Here is a 17,032-nt window from a genome sequence, read left to right on the forward strand (position 1 = left end):
TTTTGATTTTATTTTTCTTCTCGAAAAGATATTTTTCGTTTATTCAGTCAACATCTAACGAAACAGCAAAAATTGTCTTAGGCAATCAATGCATACGATGGTCAATGACCTCAGAAGTCGGTACAAATAAATGTAACAGCCGCCAGGTGGCGCGCATCAGCAATATCGAATAAAGTCTCTTTCCTCTATATCTATCGTATCTGATCGTTTTATATGTTTTTAATTACAAATTTATAGAGGCGCATATTTAAATACTTTATTTAAAAACTGAATTTGTTATAATTAAATAAACTATATATAAAATATACTTGCCAATATTTTCTTCAAATTTCCTTATAGATTACAATTACGAGCAGTAAGTGAGAGCAAAAAATACTTTGTGGGGATTACCCACATACTTCGCACACGAGATCTCCCTTATCAGGGGTACCTGACGACTGATAAGCAAATAAAAAGCAAATATGAATCATGCTAAAGAAAGGAGGTTAAATATGGTAAAACGGCGGAGGAGCCATAGAGGAGGAGAAGGTATTAAAACTGGCCATAAAACAATCAACGAGCACCGACTTACTTAAATTGACTAGACGTACTATAGAGATATCTTTATAAAACCGTCGATTCGAAGGTACGCTGTTGCCTCTGCTGACGCTACTGCTGCTGCCTCTGCTGACGCTACCATCGACGTCGCTGTTTATTATTAAGACGGGCGCGAGCGGACCCCACTTTATTAGTTGAGCGATACTATTCTAGCCAAACGGTTTGCTGGAGTTTGCCAGCGAGCAGCGACTCGTACAAAATCCCGGGAACGGAAGTCCGAAAATTCGAAAACCAAACACACCGAAATTAGAGTTTCGGCCAAAGAATCGAGTCCGGGTGCTCCGCTACGCATTCACCGTGTGTTCCTTAAAATATATTTTCAAAGTCGATCGAAGTGTTAGCAGCACGTGTATTATCTTAATTTTTTTTTTACGTTCAGCAGCCATTTGTTTTCTATTTTATAAATACTATAATCCGAGATGGTCAAAACTGCCACCTTTTGGCGTTGCCTTTTCTTTACATTATGTGGAAGCTTTTTGACGGTTACTCAGGCCAAAGGTGAGACACAAAATATGAGGATATAATCTTAATAATGCTAAATAATCGATACTTACGAGTAGTTTTACAAAATTTTACTTTCGTCAACATTTCATTTAAATTTCCATAAAGCAATCATGATTTTCAAGAGTGTTTGCTAACATTCCGATTATTTTGGTAACTTAGGCGCTAGGTAAATATGGCCCTTGAAATGTTTACTTGTAAAAAGGAAATATTTATCAAATATTTGCCGGCTTATCCGGCCGGCTTATCTTCGCTAGTTTAAATGCTTTAGACCTTTGTATAATCATTAGCCACTAGCTTATCTAGACTTCCTGTCACCCCAAAGCGATTCAGTTCGCACTTATTTGTTGAACAGATGGATAGTTGATCGATCGATCAATCAAGTAGCACTTATCCAATGCCCGCAAATGGATCCATCAAACCACTTAGCTTTGTGGGTTCGTGCTTTTTGTTGGAAGATGCGCCATCCATGAGTGGCAGTTTGCCCTTGTGCTTTCCGGCCTTATCAGAGGATCCGGAATAACATAATGTGGTTCCCCGCGATTTACACCTGCGAACGAAACATGCGATTCACTTGATAGCTTAATGACTTAGTTTCGGAATAGCCAAGCTTGCAATAGCTACTCTTACTACCTGATGCTATTAAAAGCAAATAGTTGTTGTAACTAAATTTCCCTTCTGTACTCTTAAATACCCATTACATAAGATACCACGAAAATTTGTATTCAACTGCTAGGTTGATTGCTAGGTCAAATAATTTTCCACATTGTACCAATAGTAACTTAAAAGTGATAGCACAAATATAATCACATAAGGGGTTTATCACAACATAAAATCATTTTTATATTCATTTGCCGGGCTAACTTTTTTAATATAAAATTAAAATTTTATTGATTTTTTTTTCAAATATTAGCTTATTGTTGGGAAAACCCTAGTCGACACTTCGTTCAGTAAACACATTTGCTTCATTTGTTACGAATGTGCCTGGTTATTTGGATCGTTTGAGTGCATACTAAAAATCAGACCACCGAAAAACATATGAATAACATTTCATATTCACCACCCATTAACACTAAATTTACGCTAACAAATGTGTCGATTCATGATCTTGATCTAAGTTTGAGCACCATCATCGCCGTAATCGGCTATAATAAAGATCTGTGCTGGGAGGCGGCTTCAAGTCGGTAATCGATAGCATGGCCGGTCCAAGTGAATCCCAGGTTCTTCGGAAACGCAAATCACATTCCAAATCCCACTGCCCAAGCTGCCCACATTCAATGCTATATGCGACGAGATTGATATATCACTATATGTTTGGTAATTCCAAATAACGATTTTCGCTGAAACGATGAGAAGGAATTTGTGGTTCTAGCCTGGTGACGTTCGACGTTGGTTGCAATAAAAGCACCGGTCAAATTTGGGAACTGCCAGCAGGGGACTTTCGGCCCAGCCATATTTGTAGACAGGGGCCAGCAATTATAGTCGTTTACAACAGCCCCTTTTCTTGTTTGCCGATCTTGAGCCTAAGCTTGAGCATTACTATCAATTTATTTTAATTCACTTATTTGTGTGATGCTGCTGCTCGTTATTGTTTTGCATTGTTTTCCGCCGTCCGTCAAGGCGAGACAACACCATACAACATGGCACAAAAGCCCCCAAAATATTTTTACTTTTACGATCCCGGAGGACAAAAAAGTGCTTGCACGCATGAATTTCACTTTGACTCGTATGTACATTACATACAAGAAAAGAGATCCATCCTCTTTACAAATCCGTGTACATATATTATTGATCGATTGTGGCTGTTCCTTGAATCTGTATTATTAAATGTTAATAAAAGACCAGAAGAACGGTCATCTTGGAAAATTCAAAATTTATTATTTAATTTAGCGTAGGCTTTATAATAGTCCCTCATATTTATGCATTCCGTTACGATTCCCTTTTCATGTCGTGGCCATTCCGCTCGCTAGTCATGTGTCGTGTGCCACATAAGCACAAATATTTTTGGCTAGTAGCAGTGGAACTTTAAAAGGTGTTCAAATTCCTTCGATCTTTTATAATTACTCAGTTTTGTTGGCCAGTGATGGCGCATAATTACTTTACCATACCATTACCATCGGACAGACAACTGGCAGCGAACCAATGAATCGTGTTTACCCAGCCAGCACTTTTCGCATTGAATCCATTTGCATTGGCTTTAATTCAAATTATTGCACGAATTCACTACTGTTTCAAAACATAAAAAAAAAGACTGTCGATTATTGATTACAAAACAAACAGAAGGCCTTGGCAGTGTGGTGTTCCAAAACAACCAGCAAGCTGGTGGGCGGACCTACAACTCTGGCGATCCCCACAGTTGCCGATTTAGCTCTGAGCGAGGGCTTTCGGCTCCCAGTGCACAAAATTTCCCCGATTTCCGCAAGTCGACTTTGACTGGGCCTTCGACTTGACTCGAGTTTGGGTTTTCCTGTGCATCTCATGAGCTTAGCGCAGCACTCAAAGAAACTTTGGCTACGAGTTAAAGGGGATTTCCTTTGCTTTCACAATGCAAGTAATATCTAACATAAAAATGGACAATAATATGTTTATATTTCGTATGGAATAAACTAGATTTTTATAAAAAAAAAAAAAAATGTTATTATAACGTATTGTTAATCTATCTACAAGTTTTGAGTGTCGTTTATTAAATGAACAGGCTCACACCCATATGCAATAATTTGTTTCAAAATAAGCATATATTCAATAGCGTTAGCCTTGTGAGAGGGTCTATTTAAGACCCTTCTCTGCTCTTCTTCTTTCTGCCGTTCTAGTAGTAGTTTTCCAAATTTTTTCGAGTGCGTTTCAAACTGACAGCACATGCGAACAAGTTCAATAAACTTGTTTGTCAGCTGAGTTCGGATTTGTTCGGGTTCGTGTTCGGGCTTTGGACCGTGATACTGTAGACACGTTCTGCGACTGCGACTATGGCTGGTGACTAGTGCATTCCAGATGCATTCAGTCGGCCAAGACTTTTCTTCTCGATGGAACGCGACATAAGTGCCCTTGGTTGTGGATGTGAATTTGTCCAGTTGGGTTTGAATGCAGGGAGTATGTAAGATCGCCCGATGTTTGCTTTGAGTTATTTTTCTTTGTTTTCTTGCCGCGATTGTGTTTAACGTTTTCATTTTCGACCTGGAGACTGCAGGTGGAAAACAAATAAACAATCATTGCTCTTGTCGAGCAATGTTGCTGCCGCGCAATCGTCGATGTTACTGTGATGCAGGTGCCTCAATTCTTCGCACGCAATATACAAAAATACAACAAAAAGTCTAATACAATGGTATGGTGATGAAAACCAAAGGAGCGTGGCTCGAGCATCGAGTTCATCTGAATAATGGGGTCAAGTTGTTTTCGTGGTCAACAAAACGGCTCAAACGCAGAAATAAAACTAAAATTAAAACCAAGTGAAAACGAAACAGAATAACAGGCTGATATTGGATATTCATTTACTGGCGGTGCGGTGTAAAGCTGATAAGACTCTAGAGCCAGACGGAGAACTCGCCCTTCCTCAAGATAATGAAACCCCCCGTCCGGGAACCATAAAACAATCACTTAAAGCCAAACAAACATAAACAAATCATCAGCGAATGCCCATGACGGTCCCACTTATTTAGGGCCCAATGCAATTCTTAAAATTCAAAGAAAATAGCTACGAAAATGAATGAAATGTTTTTATTTTTCTTGGGCGTTTCGTGTGAACTGCAGATTTTATAATGGAATCATAAGCCAATATAAACTACCCAGTAGATTAGTAACTTTCTACGAATACTAGTTTTTTTATTAAGCGTTCAAAACACCTCTAGCCAGGTAAGATAAAAGTTAGTTAGTTTGGTAGATTCAATTCAAATTTTGTGTAGACCTAAAAACAAATTTATTACAAACTATAACATACATATAATTTCTACTGTATTAACATGCACACATTATTGTGGCGAATAATACTAATATCTAAAAAAAAAAAATCAGTTTTGATTCCAGCATTAATCTGCATTAAATCTAGCCTTGTAGCTAAATATTTAATATTATTATTATTCTTTCAATTAAATTTTTGAAAGATTTGAGATTTTTGTGGTCTAGGAGTTTTATAAAATAAGAAGTGTATGTTCGACTGTAACGAGTAATATGGCAGGCAACCGCATAAAACTTATTTCGTTTAAAACCATTGGTTATAAGTTTTTTTTTAGCCTGGTAAAAGGCCTTATTCTAGAATTGTATCACATACGATTTTGATTGTGATAATAACACGGCTTTCAATTGATTTCTTCGTAATCTTATCGTCAAACGTATTTTCCATTAAACTGGAAAAAGTGAGGCCGCGGAGATATGTATCTCGAGTCCCTGATGAATATTAGTTTCATTGCCCGGTTATTGGTTTGTCTTTCCAGCAGCAACTAGCAACGCAAGCAGTTTTTTGGAGGTGTCGCTGCGCTATTTTGATGAGCAGCTTCTGCTGGACATCCTGCCACGCGCTCAGTGTCCTGGCGAGGATGAAGGATCTCCGATGGACGAGTTCGCCGACCTGTTTACGGGTGAGTTTAGTTCCGTCTCACGCATAGATAACTGTACCCACATAATAACTCCAAGCTGCTAAAAATGTCTGCGCTGCTAAAAGATTGTAGACTGCACTTGAACTTGTCCGCGGACGGTGTCCGTTGTCCGTTGTCCGCTATCCGCTCTGTCCTGTATTTTTTTTTGTTTTTTTCAATGTCTTTCCTGCTTCAGCGATATCAGCTGCGATAAGGGGCGATTCAATAGCCAATAAATCGGGTATGCCGCATAGTCTGTTGGTAGTGGCGTCGTCTTATATAGTACCTACTGGAGTTACGGACGAACGGACACGAGACAGCAGTTGGGGAACGCTCTTTTATCGTCAGCAATTGTAATCTAGTGCGCTTACATTCAAATGGCCATATAACCAGCGAACGGGTCTAGATTTTAATAGGAACCGCGATAAGATTTCGCTGCTTTTCGGTGTCCCACACCAAACACAAAGCTGTTTAATAGTCTAAATTTAAGAAATGACGGAGATCGATTGAGTATCCGTATCTCATCCACTGCCTGTTGCCAGGTGTATTTTGTTAAATCTATAGCGGACAAAATTAAATATTTTGGGTTATCAACCAATTCTTGCCTTTCGAAAGCCTATAGAGTTTGCCTAAGAGACGATTTTTCTACATAAATGTCATATATTTTAATTTATCTAGGGTTTTAATTTTTTTTATCGGATTTCCAATGATGCATTAAGCTTCTATTTCTGCGCGTAATTTTAAACGGAAAGATGTTTGATGTTACCTACATATGTACATATGAATTTGTGACTTATCAATAAATATTGTTGTTCTTATTAATTTTGTTGATACAATAAATTTTAAGGCTTTTTGGTGCTTTGTATTTCAACTATATTTTTTCAATAACAAGGAGTAATATAAAATTTCGAATGCTGATACTATTACCGATTCGTTGGAAAGTATGTAACAGGGAGAAGGAATCGTTTCCGACCATGTAAAGTATATATATTCTTGATCAGGATCAGTAGTCAAATCGATCTAGCCATGTCCGTATGAACGTCAAGATCTCAGGCCCTGTAAAAGCTAGAATGCAGCTTCCAAAGACATAGACGCAGCGCAAGTTTCTTTCCAAATGTTGCCACTCCCACTCTAACGCCCACAAACCGCTCAAAACTGCAACGCTGACTTGATATGTTTTCACATTTTTATTAGTCTTATAAATTTCCATTGATTTGCAAAAACAAATGTTTGTCACGCCCACTCAACGGTCACAAACCGCACAAAATTGCCACACCAACACTTTGGAAAAATTTTTCATATTTCGTCGAAATACACATTTTTGAACAATTTCAATACATTTTTTCTCACTTTATTTCCCAATATCTATCGATATCCCAGAACAATCCCACTGAATCCCACTGAATAATTTGAAAGAGGAAATCAATTTTCACAAATACGCAGCTAATTTTACGAGGTCGAACGTGATTTGGGATCCATTGCACACAATTACTTTAATATTATTCGTTCAATCATCAGTGGATCAACTTCGCCAGGGATGGGTGGTGCTGCACGTCTTCGCTGCGGTTTACTTCTTTATCCTGCTGGCCATCATTTGCAACGACTACTTCCTGCCGACTGTGGAGTGCATCTGCGAGGACTTGCACCTTTCGAAGGACGTGGCAGCGGCCACTTTCATGGCTACCGCCACCTCCATGCCCGAATTCTTTACGAACACGATCAGCACGTTGATTCTGGAGTCAGATATGGGCCTGGGCACGATTATCGGCTCGTTAATGTTCAACACATTGGGAGTGGCCGGCCTAGCTGCGCTCGCCATCGATAAGGTAAGGATGCACCTTTTGAAAAACAAATGTAGTCTATTTAAACAAGGTAATTTTGTCCCGCTTAAACATTGGGCTGGAGACTGTTTACTGGTTATTTAATTTTTTATCGTGTTGACCGTTTATATGATTGGGTTTCATGCCGTGCTCGTGGAGTTAAAGGGTATCCCGATTCCTTAAAAAGTAGTAAGTAATTTGTAGTGGTAATGGACGTTGTGGTTCATGAACTTTTTTATTCTTATAGTCGTAATAATACCCGTTGCTCGTAGAGTAAAAGGGTATACTATATTCATTTAAGAGCGTTTCCGACCATATAAAGTGTACATATATATTCTTGATCAGCATCAATAGCCAAGTCGAACTAGCATTGTCCGTCTGTCCGTATGAACGTCGAGATCTCAGGAATTATAAAAGCTAGAATGTAGAGATTAAGCATACAGATTGTAGAGCACTAGTCGCCATAAGTATTTTGACAAAATAAACGCTAAATTAACAAACGAAAATTTTTTTATTGAAACTTAAAAAGTTATGAACAACTTAATGAAATATGATGATTTTTTGTTTCGGCATAAGTATTTTGACAAGCTCATTGTTTTAAATTGAACTTTTTTGGATATTGAACTTTAATAAAAAACAAAAAATTCATTGATAGCCATGGGTAAAAAGGCTGAGTTAAGTTTATTTATTAGATCAATGGTTGCACAGTTTAACGTTGGAATTAAAGTAAAAAACATTGCAAATGAGTTTAATGTGTCGCGACAAGCTGTGTATTATCAAATTAAAAAGTTTAAGAAACATAATGACTTAAACCTAAACAAGAACAGGCCAAACAACGATCACTGACGACAAAATCCTTGTACGGGAATTTGAAAAAAAATCCTCTTGCGAAGCCCCAAGCCGTTGCAACGCAGTGGAATCTGACCGCCAGCCTTCCGAAAAGTGAACGTAAGGCAATCAGTGAGTGGACATTTCGTCGACGTTTAAAGAAACAGGACACTGCTAATCAGGTATATTTTTAAAAATTAACTAGCTTAAAAGGCTGAAATTTGCAAAGGAACATCTAGAGAGCCGAAGTGTTTCTGGAGAAGAGTTTTATGGGCGGATGAAAGCTTTTTCCAGTATAACTCGTCCCAACAAAAAATTTTTGAAAGATTGCCAACTCAGCAAAGGCAAAAAAGTCTGCCCGTTTGTCAGAAAGTGAGCCATGGTGGAGGCTCTGTAATGGTGTGGTGATGTGTTGCCCACAATGGGTTGGGTGACTTGGTCCCTATATCCAGCTCGATGAACCAAAGGCAATATTTGACGACCCTAAACGAAAATGCATTTCCTTCTGCAGATAGGCTGATCGGGGAATAATTCATCTTGCAACAAGATAATGCTCCATGCCACAAAGCTAGAATGATAACCAAGTTCCTAAAGGATGTTGGCGTTACCGTCTTGGACTGGCCACCTCAAAGTCCAGATTTAAATATTATTGAGAACATCTGGTGCCTTTTGAAACGCAAAAGTTTCGTAACATAAAACTCGAGAGGAGACGGTTTCTGAGCTCACTTCTCTTTGGAAAGAGATAACTCCAGAGATCCTTCACAATTTGAAGGATTCAGTGAAGGACCGACTCAAAAAAGTTATTGAAGCTAAAGGAAGATATATATTTAATTAATTGTTTCAATAAGGAGCTAATCCAGCTTCATTTAAACCTATTTTCATTGAATTGAAGGCCTGTCAAAATACTTATGCCGAACAAAAAATTATCATATGTCATTAAGTTGTTTATAACCTTTTAAGATTCAATAAAAAAAATTTCGTTTGTTAATTTTTAAGTTTATATTACTTACACACAAAAAAAAATAAAAAATAATCAATACTACCATATCAAATCATTTAAAAGTTTTACTGACAAATGTGCAGCGTTTATTTTGTCAAAATACTTATGCCGACTAGTGTAGAGAAGGTAAATTAATTAAAAGTAGTCTACTATTGTAGAATAGGGAGGTAATATAAGGTTTGCATCCCAATTAAGGCGCCGCAAGGCAAACAGTAAGAAGATTTTTTGGACCGATTAATTGCGGTCCGAGTGAAATACGTATTGTGATCCATACTCAAGAATCGGACGGACTAGCGAAATAAATAAGGTTTCGGTCATGTATGGATAATCAAATTCCTTTGACATATTTTTTTAAAACCAAGCACACCCCTCACCTTATTGAAAATAGTCGAACTATGGTCTGCAAATTTTAGTTTAGGGTCCAGAAGAACACCAAGATCATCAACCCATGTTATTCTGTCCAAAGGGCATCCACTTAGAGTGTAAGTAAGTCGTGCGTATTGGGTTGACACGATAAAAAGTCATAATTTTACATTTGGAGTCATTTAAGTTTTGTAGGTTATCACGAAACCATATTTGAAAGCTGTCTAGATCGGATTGTAAGTCCAAATGGCAAGAAATGTCCTCTAAGCTTATCTCTCTTTAGGCGCTTTGCCAAGCTTTTTACAAGTGCGTGGAAGGTGAATGTTACAAAGAGAGGGACGACTCTGTTGACATTTTGTAAAATCGCTGCTCTCTGTATAAGAGAGAAACGACAGCGATGTAATTGGTGTATATTTGTTTTCAAAATACAAAATGCAGGCCTCCATCGGGTGGCCCGTCATCACTTCGTCATTGTGTATATCAGTATCTTGTCCACCACAATTTTTCTTCAATTGCTGTCGACATTTTATTGTGGGGGTAGCTATTTATGGTGACTTAGTAATACCAGTACCCAAGTAATAAAATTTATTATTAATTTTCAGCCGGTGCAACTGGACTGGTGGCCCATAGCTCGCGACTGCTTTATTTATGTCTTCAACACGATTATCCTGCTGGTCTTGGCCTGGAGTGGAAGCATTAGTTTCACGGAGTCCTGCATCATGATGGGATTCCTCATCCTTTACTACCTTATCACGTTTAACAACAACAAGTTTATGCCCGCCATCCGGGTGTTTATCGAGGATCGTATGAACTGCTGCTTCTCCACGCGATATGGTATGGGAATGTTTATAGTCTCTTGTTAGTTATTATAAATTCTTAAAAAAAATTAATTTTTGTAAATTAGATCTAACGGAGCCTCCAGAGAACAGTGCCAAGGCGCAGCTTCCACTCAAAAAAGATCCTCTGTCCGGCGATGGCCTCTTTGTTCTTAATCTTCCCGAAAACACCTCGTCCATGTCTTCCACCGCCAACCTCACACGTAACAAGCATCGTAAGCTGAGATTATTTCCATATAACAGATTCGTTGAAATCATGTAACAGAGCGAGAAATGCGTTGCCGACCCTATTACTTTACCATCTGTCCCTCCGTATGGAGGTTGGGTTCTCAGTAATAATAAGAGCGAGAGAATTGGAATTCTCCCATCTCAAATAAGATTCATATTTAGTTACTGATTCCACCCTCGCACTTTGTTTAGCATAATATCGGATATAAAATAGTCGACCCACCGACTAAAGCATTCTCTCTGTGTTGTATAATCGTTACTCGTAGACGTACGCCCACATATTTGAACAATTTTTTGAAATTTTTTCATAATTTTATTAGTCTTGTAAATTTCTATCGATTTTCCAAAAAGCCGACGAACCGGTCACGCCCACATACCCCAATATCTATCGATATCCCAAAAAATGATATTCTATCTTGTTTTAATCTTGAAAATAATTATCGATTCCAGTTAACGACGAGGACGACGTCGCAGACGTAGTGCCCGGGAGCATATACGCTTACCCGCGTGACGCATCCGGTTGGATGCAATTCTGGTGGATCTTCGTCTTCCCCATTAAGGTCACGCTATCCCTATTGATCCCGCACCCGATGAAGTACCGCCGACTGTACCCATTATCTTTTATCATGTGCATCTTGTGCATTGGCGGAAACGCCTACCTTATTGTCTGGATGCTGACTGCCTTTGGTGTGGCCATTCATGTGCCTACCATTGTGATGGGTCTGACCTTCTTGGCTGCTGGCTCTACCATGCCGGAAGCCGTCTCCAGTCTTATTTCCCTTAGAAATGGTGAGTGGTGTCTTAATTAATATCTTCTCCTTTATGACTTTTAAGGGAGGTTGGTTTATACGACACGCTGAAAACGAACCTATAAGTTCCTTACCATTAATTAGGTAGAAATTGTTGTGTGGAAGCTGACTGGCATACAAACAGACGGAAGGGCATTAATATTTCTGCTCGAATATACACACAAATACTGTATACGGTGGCAAATGTCGCCTTTACTGCCAGCAATCTTCTGAAAATCTGAAATATACATCCTCAGAGAGATAATTAGAGAGGTATTAAAAGATCCTCGATTGTTATATATCAGTTACTCAGTTAAAGGGAATCTAGTTGCAATGAGCCTTGAAATTTGGATTGGCGGCTACAATAATTGCCTACTATCTAAAGTCGTAAATGAAGTAATTCGGGAAATTATTTGTACTTGACTATATACTGACAAAACAAATATAAAATCGAAAAAAATTTAAAAATTTGGTCCGTATAATGACATTTCCAAAAAAAAAAAAATATACAAAAAATAAATCAAAACATTTTTAGACGTATAGACGTGGGCAAATGGTCTCGGCTAGTGATTCTGATCCGGAATATTTTTACTGCATAGGAAACGCTTCCTACATGATCTACACGATGTCCAAAAGTCATAAAAACACTATTATACCTATTATTTTGAACTAATAGTAATATGTATTGCAATTTATAGGGGAAAATGGCATTGGAGTTTCTAATTCGTTGGGCGCTAACTCCTTGGCCATCTTGCTATCCCTTGGAGTGCCTTGGTTCATCAAGAATTGTATACACTACGGAACTGGGGAGCCCCAGCAGGTTGGCACCCAGGGCATCGAGTATAACATCCTGATCTTGATCATATCCACTATGGCGCTGTTCATAATCCTCAGCTTCAGTGGATATCGGCTTACGAAGCGAGTGGGCGTAGCCCTCTTCACGGTGTACGGAGTCTTTATTGTTCTACAGATCCTCATCGAGATGAATGTATTCTTTCCCAGAGATTGCAGCAGCTAGTGATGGACAAAGATTTGTTGTAAAAAAATCACCCTTGCACAAATCTTTTGGTGCCGGCACCAGGAGTTTATCACTATTACAAAGACACCCTATTTACAGGACCTACATTTGTGTAATTATATTTAGGAAATACTATACCATCTAAAAAAGTTTGAATGTTTTAAATGATAAGTACAACAATTTTATGTCTTGGCTGTACTTTGTAATTATCATTTTAATACTCAACCAGGAATCAGAGGCAGTACACATCCTGTATTTCTAACCCTACTTTACGATATAATTAATACGTAAGACTGTCTATAGATTTAGAAGACGAGGCTTCCATCAGCTATTTCTATTTATTTCGTGAGTGTATCTTAAGGCCCGTAGTACAACCAACAAATGTTTAAACCGTTACCAAAGCACAAAACGAGATACTAGCAGTTAAGAAAATATTACACGCTTATCCGGAAGAGTCCATGATATTCACCCATTCTGCCCAGGCCTGTCGCTGACAGAAGAAATTCGTAACATCATAAAAACGTTCTGTTGATATTCCGCGTATATACTTAGCGCTTTAGCAACTACTTGTTAACTCTGCCTAATATACTTGATACCATTATTATTAATTTATAAATATACCTTAAGACAATTCTTACCGAATCATTATATTATTATTAAATTGTCTTTCAAACTGATCCCGAGACTATCTAGGGGCCAATTCATTAGACTTTGAAGCCAGTTTAAAAATAAAACAGTGATAATTGGGTGGCGGTTTGTCGTTAGGTTTTTAGTTTCATTTAGGGGAATAATTGAAATTACCTTGAAGTTGTTACATCACAAATAATATCATTGAATGAGATCAAATACACCTTAATACACATCCAGTATGCAAAATTCGTAGAACGATACCCAAAGTTAATTAATTGGAGTGTATCTAGGCGTGTACACTATTTATCTTAAAGATATATAAGTACATTTGTAAATATATAAGGAGAAACTTTATTTCCCCATTACCACTAAATATAAATAAGTTCAATAAAGGGCTTTGTTTTTGTTTGCACGCATTGGGTTGTCTTGGAGTTTCTCTGGGACTAATCAAATCGTTTACACATAAAAATACTTAGAATTAATTGGTTTGTACGCCCAATATTTTTTACACAGTACGCATACTACATCTGGTATTCCAACAAATGCATACAACATATAGAGAAATCAAGGAAGTCTTTGAAACTTCCAGGGGCTTCTTGGAGGCTGCACAGTATGCTCGTGCCACCTGTCCCATCATTTCTTCCTTATTCTCCTCAACCCTTCTACGTTCCATAAACAAATCAGTCTGAGCAATTACAATTCAGAAATTCCAAACATGCTGCAAATGCGAAATGGCAACTTTAAGCTGCCTCCTAACCCATTGGCACAAAGCTTAATTAATATGCTTCCGTATATAGATGGCTGTGCTCACTAAATGGTAACTAACACGCTGTCCAGCTCAGGACATTTTCAATCCGCTAGTCGAAATGCCCATTATTAGGTGCAGCAATGGTGACCGTTCTTAACGTAGTAATTGTGCATGGCAACAGTACCATTCTTGCTATAGCTTCCGCTACCATTGTACTGCATGTTGGACATGGAGCTGCCAATTCCGGAGCCACCTCCCGGAATGGGTGCGTCGTCGGTGCTGGTGGAGGCGTCAAAGGCCTTAATGGGATTCTGGATAATCTTGCAGGTGAATTGGCGATGGGGGCCACGCTCCTGCTGAAGAAGTACAAATACAAGTTTTGAACTTCGTATTGCCTAGTGAACATACATACCTTAGGTTGTATGGGGAAGCAGCACCAAAGGATAAATGCTATAAATGCCACCAGGGTGCCTACCAGCAGTATGAAGTCCTCGATGGTCTACAGAAGGCCGAAAAGGCATGTCTTGTGAGTACTAAATGGTATTGGCCCCATGAAGTCCACTTACCGGCTCCTCGCCCAGCAGCACATGATTGATTAGATAGACAAAGTCATCAAAGGGTGTCATCGTGACTATCCTTTTCGCACTTTTGTGCGTAAGGCAACTGCAACAGCTGCTACTGACAAATGCCGCTACAATCCGCACAGCACAACAGCATGGCGGTCCGGAGGATTACACCGCAATAACCACTGGCATATCCTCCGGGTTTTATGAATTTCTCGATTTTCGCACGGCTTTTCGACTGTGTGGCCAGGTGCGACCAGCTAACAGAAACAATTTTTAAACAGCTTATCGCGCAATGCATGTGTAAGCAAATGTACATGTGTTTTGAGCAAAAAATGCATTAATTGAATTGAACTAGCTGTAGGCTGTGCCTTTAATGCAGTCCTCCTTTAGGTAAACTCGTACTGTTTTTTAACCTGTTCATTCGGGCAGGCTGCGCTTTAAGCGTCTTCATCCCTAAGTAGTACATATACATGTACATTAATACGCGAGAGATACGCAAAGCCACGAAATCTTGCTTGGGCGAAATTGGTGCAGTTGTATATGAAACACCCAAAAATCTTTATTTCTATAAGACTTTGTGTTTTAAATTGTAAAAACTTTTTCAGAGTAATCGATATGGCTGCAAACTCGATAGGAAATACGATAATTTCTCTTAATTTTTTTTCCTCTGGTCACTCTCGTTTTAACAGCTGACCGTATCAGAAAAGACCCATTTTTTAATTTTTGGTTTGTTTTCCCATCGATTTCTGGAATTCGACGTGCATCATATGTAAAATGAGCAAGCAACGCAACAAGGAGCATGAACTGGAACAGCAACGCACCGGTCACGAGGGGGACACTAAAATGAGCGACCGCAACTTATCCAAAACGAAGAAGATTAAGCAAAGGGCGACCGCCGATTCCTCTAGTTCATCAGATTCCTCCAATGAAAGCAAAAAATCTAATCACAGCTCCCTGTCGCCTAACAGAAAGCAGCGGACAGCCGGTAAGCGACAAAGAGACTCCTCTCAATCGCAGGAGAAACGCCACAAGCAGTTAACACATCCGTCGGAGGACGTACATGAACAGCGCTCTAAGTGGGACAGTCCGGAACGCAGCAACTCCCATCGCAACAGTACAAGGCAGCGCCGGAACACTCGGAGTCGCTCAAGGGAGCGTAGCGAGAGAGAACGGGATAGGGATTGTGAGCGAAACAAAGAGCGGGACTATAACATGCAATCCAGCAAGGAGCGCTGGCAGCGTTCGCCTGCTCTGCGGCATCGTTCAAGGAGCAGCGAACGCAAAAATAGGGAGCGTGATCGCCAGCGGAGGCCTACTGAAAGGCGCCCGGTTCGGTAGGTTTTCGTAAATCATCTGTACTAAAACTTGTAATAAGTAAAAATTCATTCCATATTCTTCTATATATATATTACATAAACTGATTTTACCATAATTCCTATTAAATCTATAACTAGCTTAACTTAGCTACTATTTATACTTTTATTCTGCTCAGTTATACTTCATCTAAAATACTATTAAATTATTTTAATTAGTAAGGTTTGCGTTATATAAAAAAAAACTTTTTAAATTAGTTAAATTTAAAGACAGTCTAGCAAAAATATTTGTCCAACCCCTGAATGGCTAGTATATTTCTTCTTATTATTATCTTTATTCCCAGCCGTAGTCAAAGTCCACGAGATCGGTGCCACGGCGGGCGGGATCTTGACCAGAGACGCCAACGAAATCAGCGTCACAACAACAGCAACAAGAATGAGGATGATCACTACGTCTGGGGAAAGGAAGTCGACGAAAAAGTGCCAGCCGAGAACGACGTGCCGGTGGACAAGGAAAAGCCCAACTTCGGACTAAGTGGCGCGTTAACAGAGGACACTAATAAGTTAAACGGTGTGGTGGTTAAATACTCTGAGCCCCCGGAGGCACGCAAGCCCAAACGGCGCTGGAGATTGTACCCGTTCAAGGGCGAAACAGCATTGCCCACGCTCCATATTCATCGGCAGAGTTGCTTTCTGGTTGGACGCGATCGAAAAGTGGTCGATCTGGCAGTGGATCATCCTAGTTGCTCCAAACAACACGCAGCCCTGCAATATCGACTGGTGCCCTTCGAGCGGGAAGATGGTAGTCACGGAAAACGCGTGCGATTGTACCTTATCGATCTGGATTCGGCAAACGGAACGTTTCTCAACAACAAGAAGATCGATGCCAGGAAGTACTACGAGCTTATAGAGAAGGACGTCATCAAGTTCGGATTTAGTTCGCGCGAGTATGTTCTGCTCCACGAAAACAGTAAAGAGGACCAGGAGGACGATGATGTGCATATCAAGGATGAGCCGCACGATGCACCAACGGAAGTGGCAAATCCCTAGATGACATTTGTGTCATTATGGTTTAATATGTTTACTCCAAAACCATTTGAATGTATCGCGTTTTGTACCCCCAAACCTTCGCCGAAAGATATGTAAAAAATCTGCTACGGAACACGGCCAACACAAAAATAAATTCTCACACACATCTTTTTTGTTTTGATGAAGCGACATAAGGTCAGGC

General features: G+C 39.3%; 3 protein-coding genes across 7 annotated transcripts; 2 read left to right on the top strand and 1 right to left on the bottom strand.

The window, feature by feature from the left end:
* The first annotated feature begins 719 nt into the window (after positions 1 to 719).
* On the top strand, positions 720 to 13,563 carry CG17167 (uncharacterized protein). Of its 4 annotated transcripts, none has more exons than NM_001015257.3 (7): positions 720 to 1,095; positions 5,523 to 5,666; positions 7,182 to 7,489; positions 10,277 to 10,508; positions 10,579 to 10,725; positions 11,189 to 11,527; positions 12,225 to 13,184. In NM_001015257.3, exons 1-7 carry the CDS (start codon positions 1,017 to 1,019, stop codon positions 12,542 to 12,544), a joined length of 1,569 nt encoding a protein of 522 aa, NP_001015257.2. In that variant the 5' UTR covers positions 720 to 1,016; the 3' UTR covers positions 12,545 to 13,184. The 4 variants fall into 4 exon arrangements, with proteins under 4 accessions (NP_001015257.2, NP_001015256.2, NP_001287645.1 ...); NM_001015256.3 differs by having other exon boundaries at positions 5,526 to 5,666; NM_001300717.1 differs by lacking the exon at positions 720 to 1,095 and adding an exon at positions 4,102 to 4,189 and having other exon boundaries at positions 12,225 to 13,563.
* Positions 13,178 to 15,128, bottom strand: CG17163 (uncharacterized protein). Of its 2 annotated transcripts, none has more exons than NM_001258470.2 (3): positions 14,489 to 14,754; positions 14,335 to 14,421; positions 13,178 to 14,275 (listed from the first exon to the last, which is right to left on the bottom strand). In NM_001258470.2, the coding sequence occupies exons 1-3, from the start codon at positions 14,546 to 14,548 to the stop codon at positions 14,051 to 14,053; spliced, it is 372 nt and encodes a 123-aa protein (NP_001245399.1). In that variant the 5' UTR covers positions 14,549 to 14,754; the 3' UTR covers positions 13,178 to 14,050. The 2 variants fall into 2 exon arrangements, with proteins under 2 accessions (NP_001245399.1, NP_001015255.1); NM_001015255.4 differs by having other exon boundaries at positions 13,290 to 14,278; positions 14,489 to 15,128.
* A 28-nt stretch (positions 15,129 to 15,156) lies between these two features.
* On the top strand, positions 15,157 to 16,995 carry CG17168 (uncharacterized protein). The gene is made up of 2 exons (NM_001015254.3): positions 15,157 to 15,822; positions 16,146 to 16,995. Exons 1-2 carry the CDS (start codon positions 15,263 to 15,265, stop codon positions 16,849 to 16,851), a joined length of 1,266 nt encoding a protein of 421 aa, NP_001015254.1. The 5' UTR covers positions 15,157 to 15,262; the 3' UTR covers positions 16,852 to 16,995.
* The last annotated feature ends 37 nt before the right edge of the window (positions 16,996 to 17,032 follow it).

The sequence above is a fragment of the Drosophila melanogaster genome, chromosome X (genome assembly GCF_000001215.4).
Source record: "Drosophila melanogaster chromosome X".
Lineage (NCBI taxonomy): Eukaryota > Metazoa > Arthropoda > Insecta > Diptera > Drosophilidae > Drosophila > Drosophila melanogaster.

Coding starts and splice junctions, on each gene's coding strand:
- CG17168 (NM_001015254.3), top strand. CDS start 15,263: ATGAGCAAGCAACGCAACAAGGAGCATGAACTGGAACAGCAACGCACC. Junction 15,823..16,145: donor ACTGAAAGGCGCCCGGTTCG/GTAGGTTTTCGT, acceptor CTTTATTCCCAG/CCGTAGTCAAAGTCCACGAG.
- CG17167 (NM_001015257.3), top strand. CDS start 1,017: ATGGTCAAAACTGCCACCTTTTGGCGTTGCCTTTTCTTTACATTATGT. Junction 1,096..5,522: donor GACGGTTACTCAGGCCAAAG/GTGAGACACAAA, acceptor TTGTCTTTCCAG/CAGCAACTAGCAACGCAAGC. Junction 5,667..7,181: donor GTTCGCCGACCTGTTTACGG/GTGAGTTTAGTT, acceptor TTCAATCATCAG/TGGATCAACTTCGCCAGGGA.
- CG17163 (NM_001015255.4), bottom strand. CDS start 14,548: ATGACACCCTTTGATGACTTTGTCTATCTAATCAATCATGTGCTGCTG. Junction 14,422..14,488: donor TGCTGCTGGGCGAGGAGCCG/GTAAGTGGACTT, acceptor GGCCTTCTGTAG/ACCATCGAGGACTTCATACT. Junction 14,279..14,334: donor GCTTCCCCATACAACCTAAG/GTATGTATGTTC, acceptor GTACTTCTTCAG/CAGGAGCGTGGCCCCCATCG.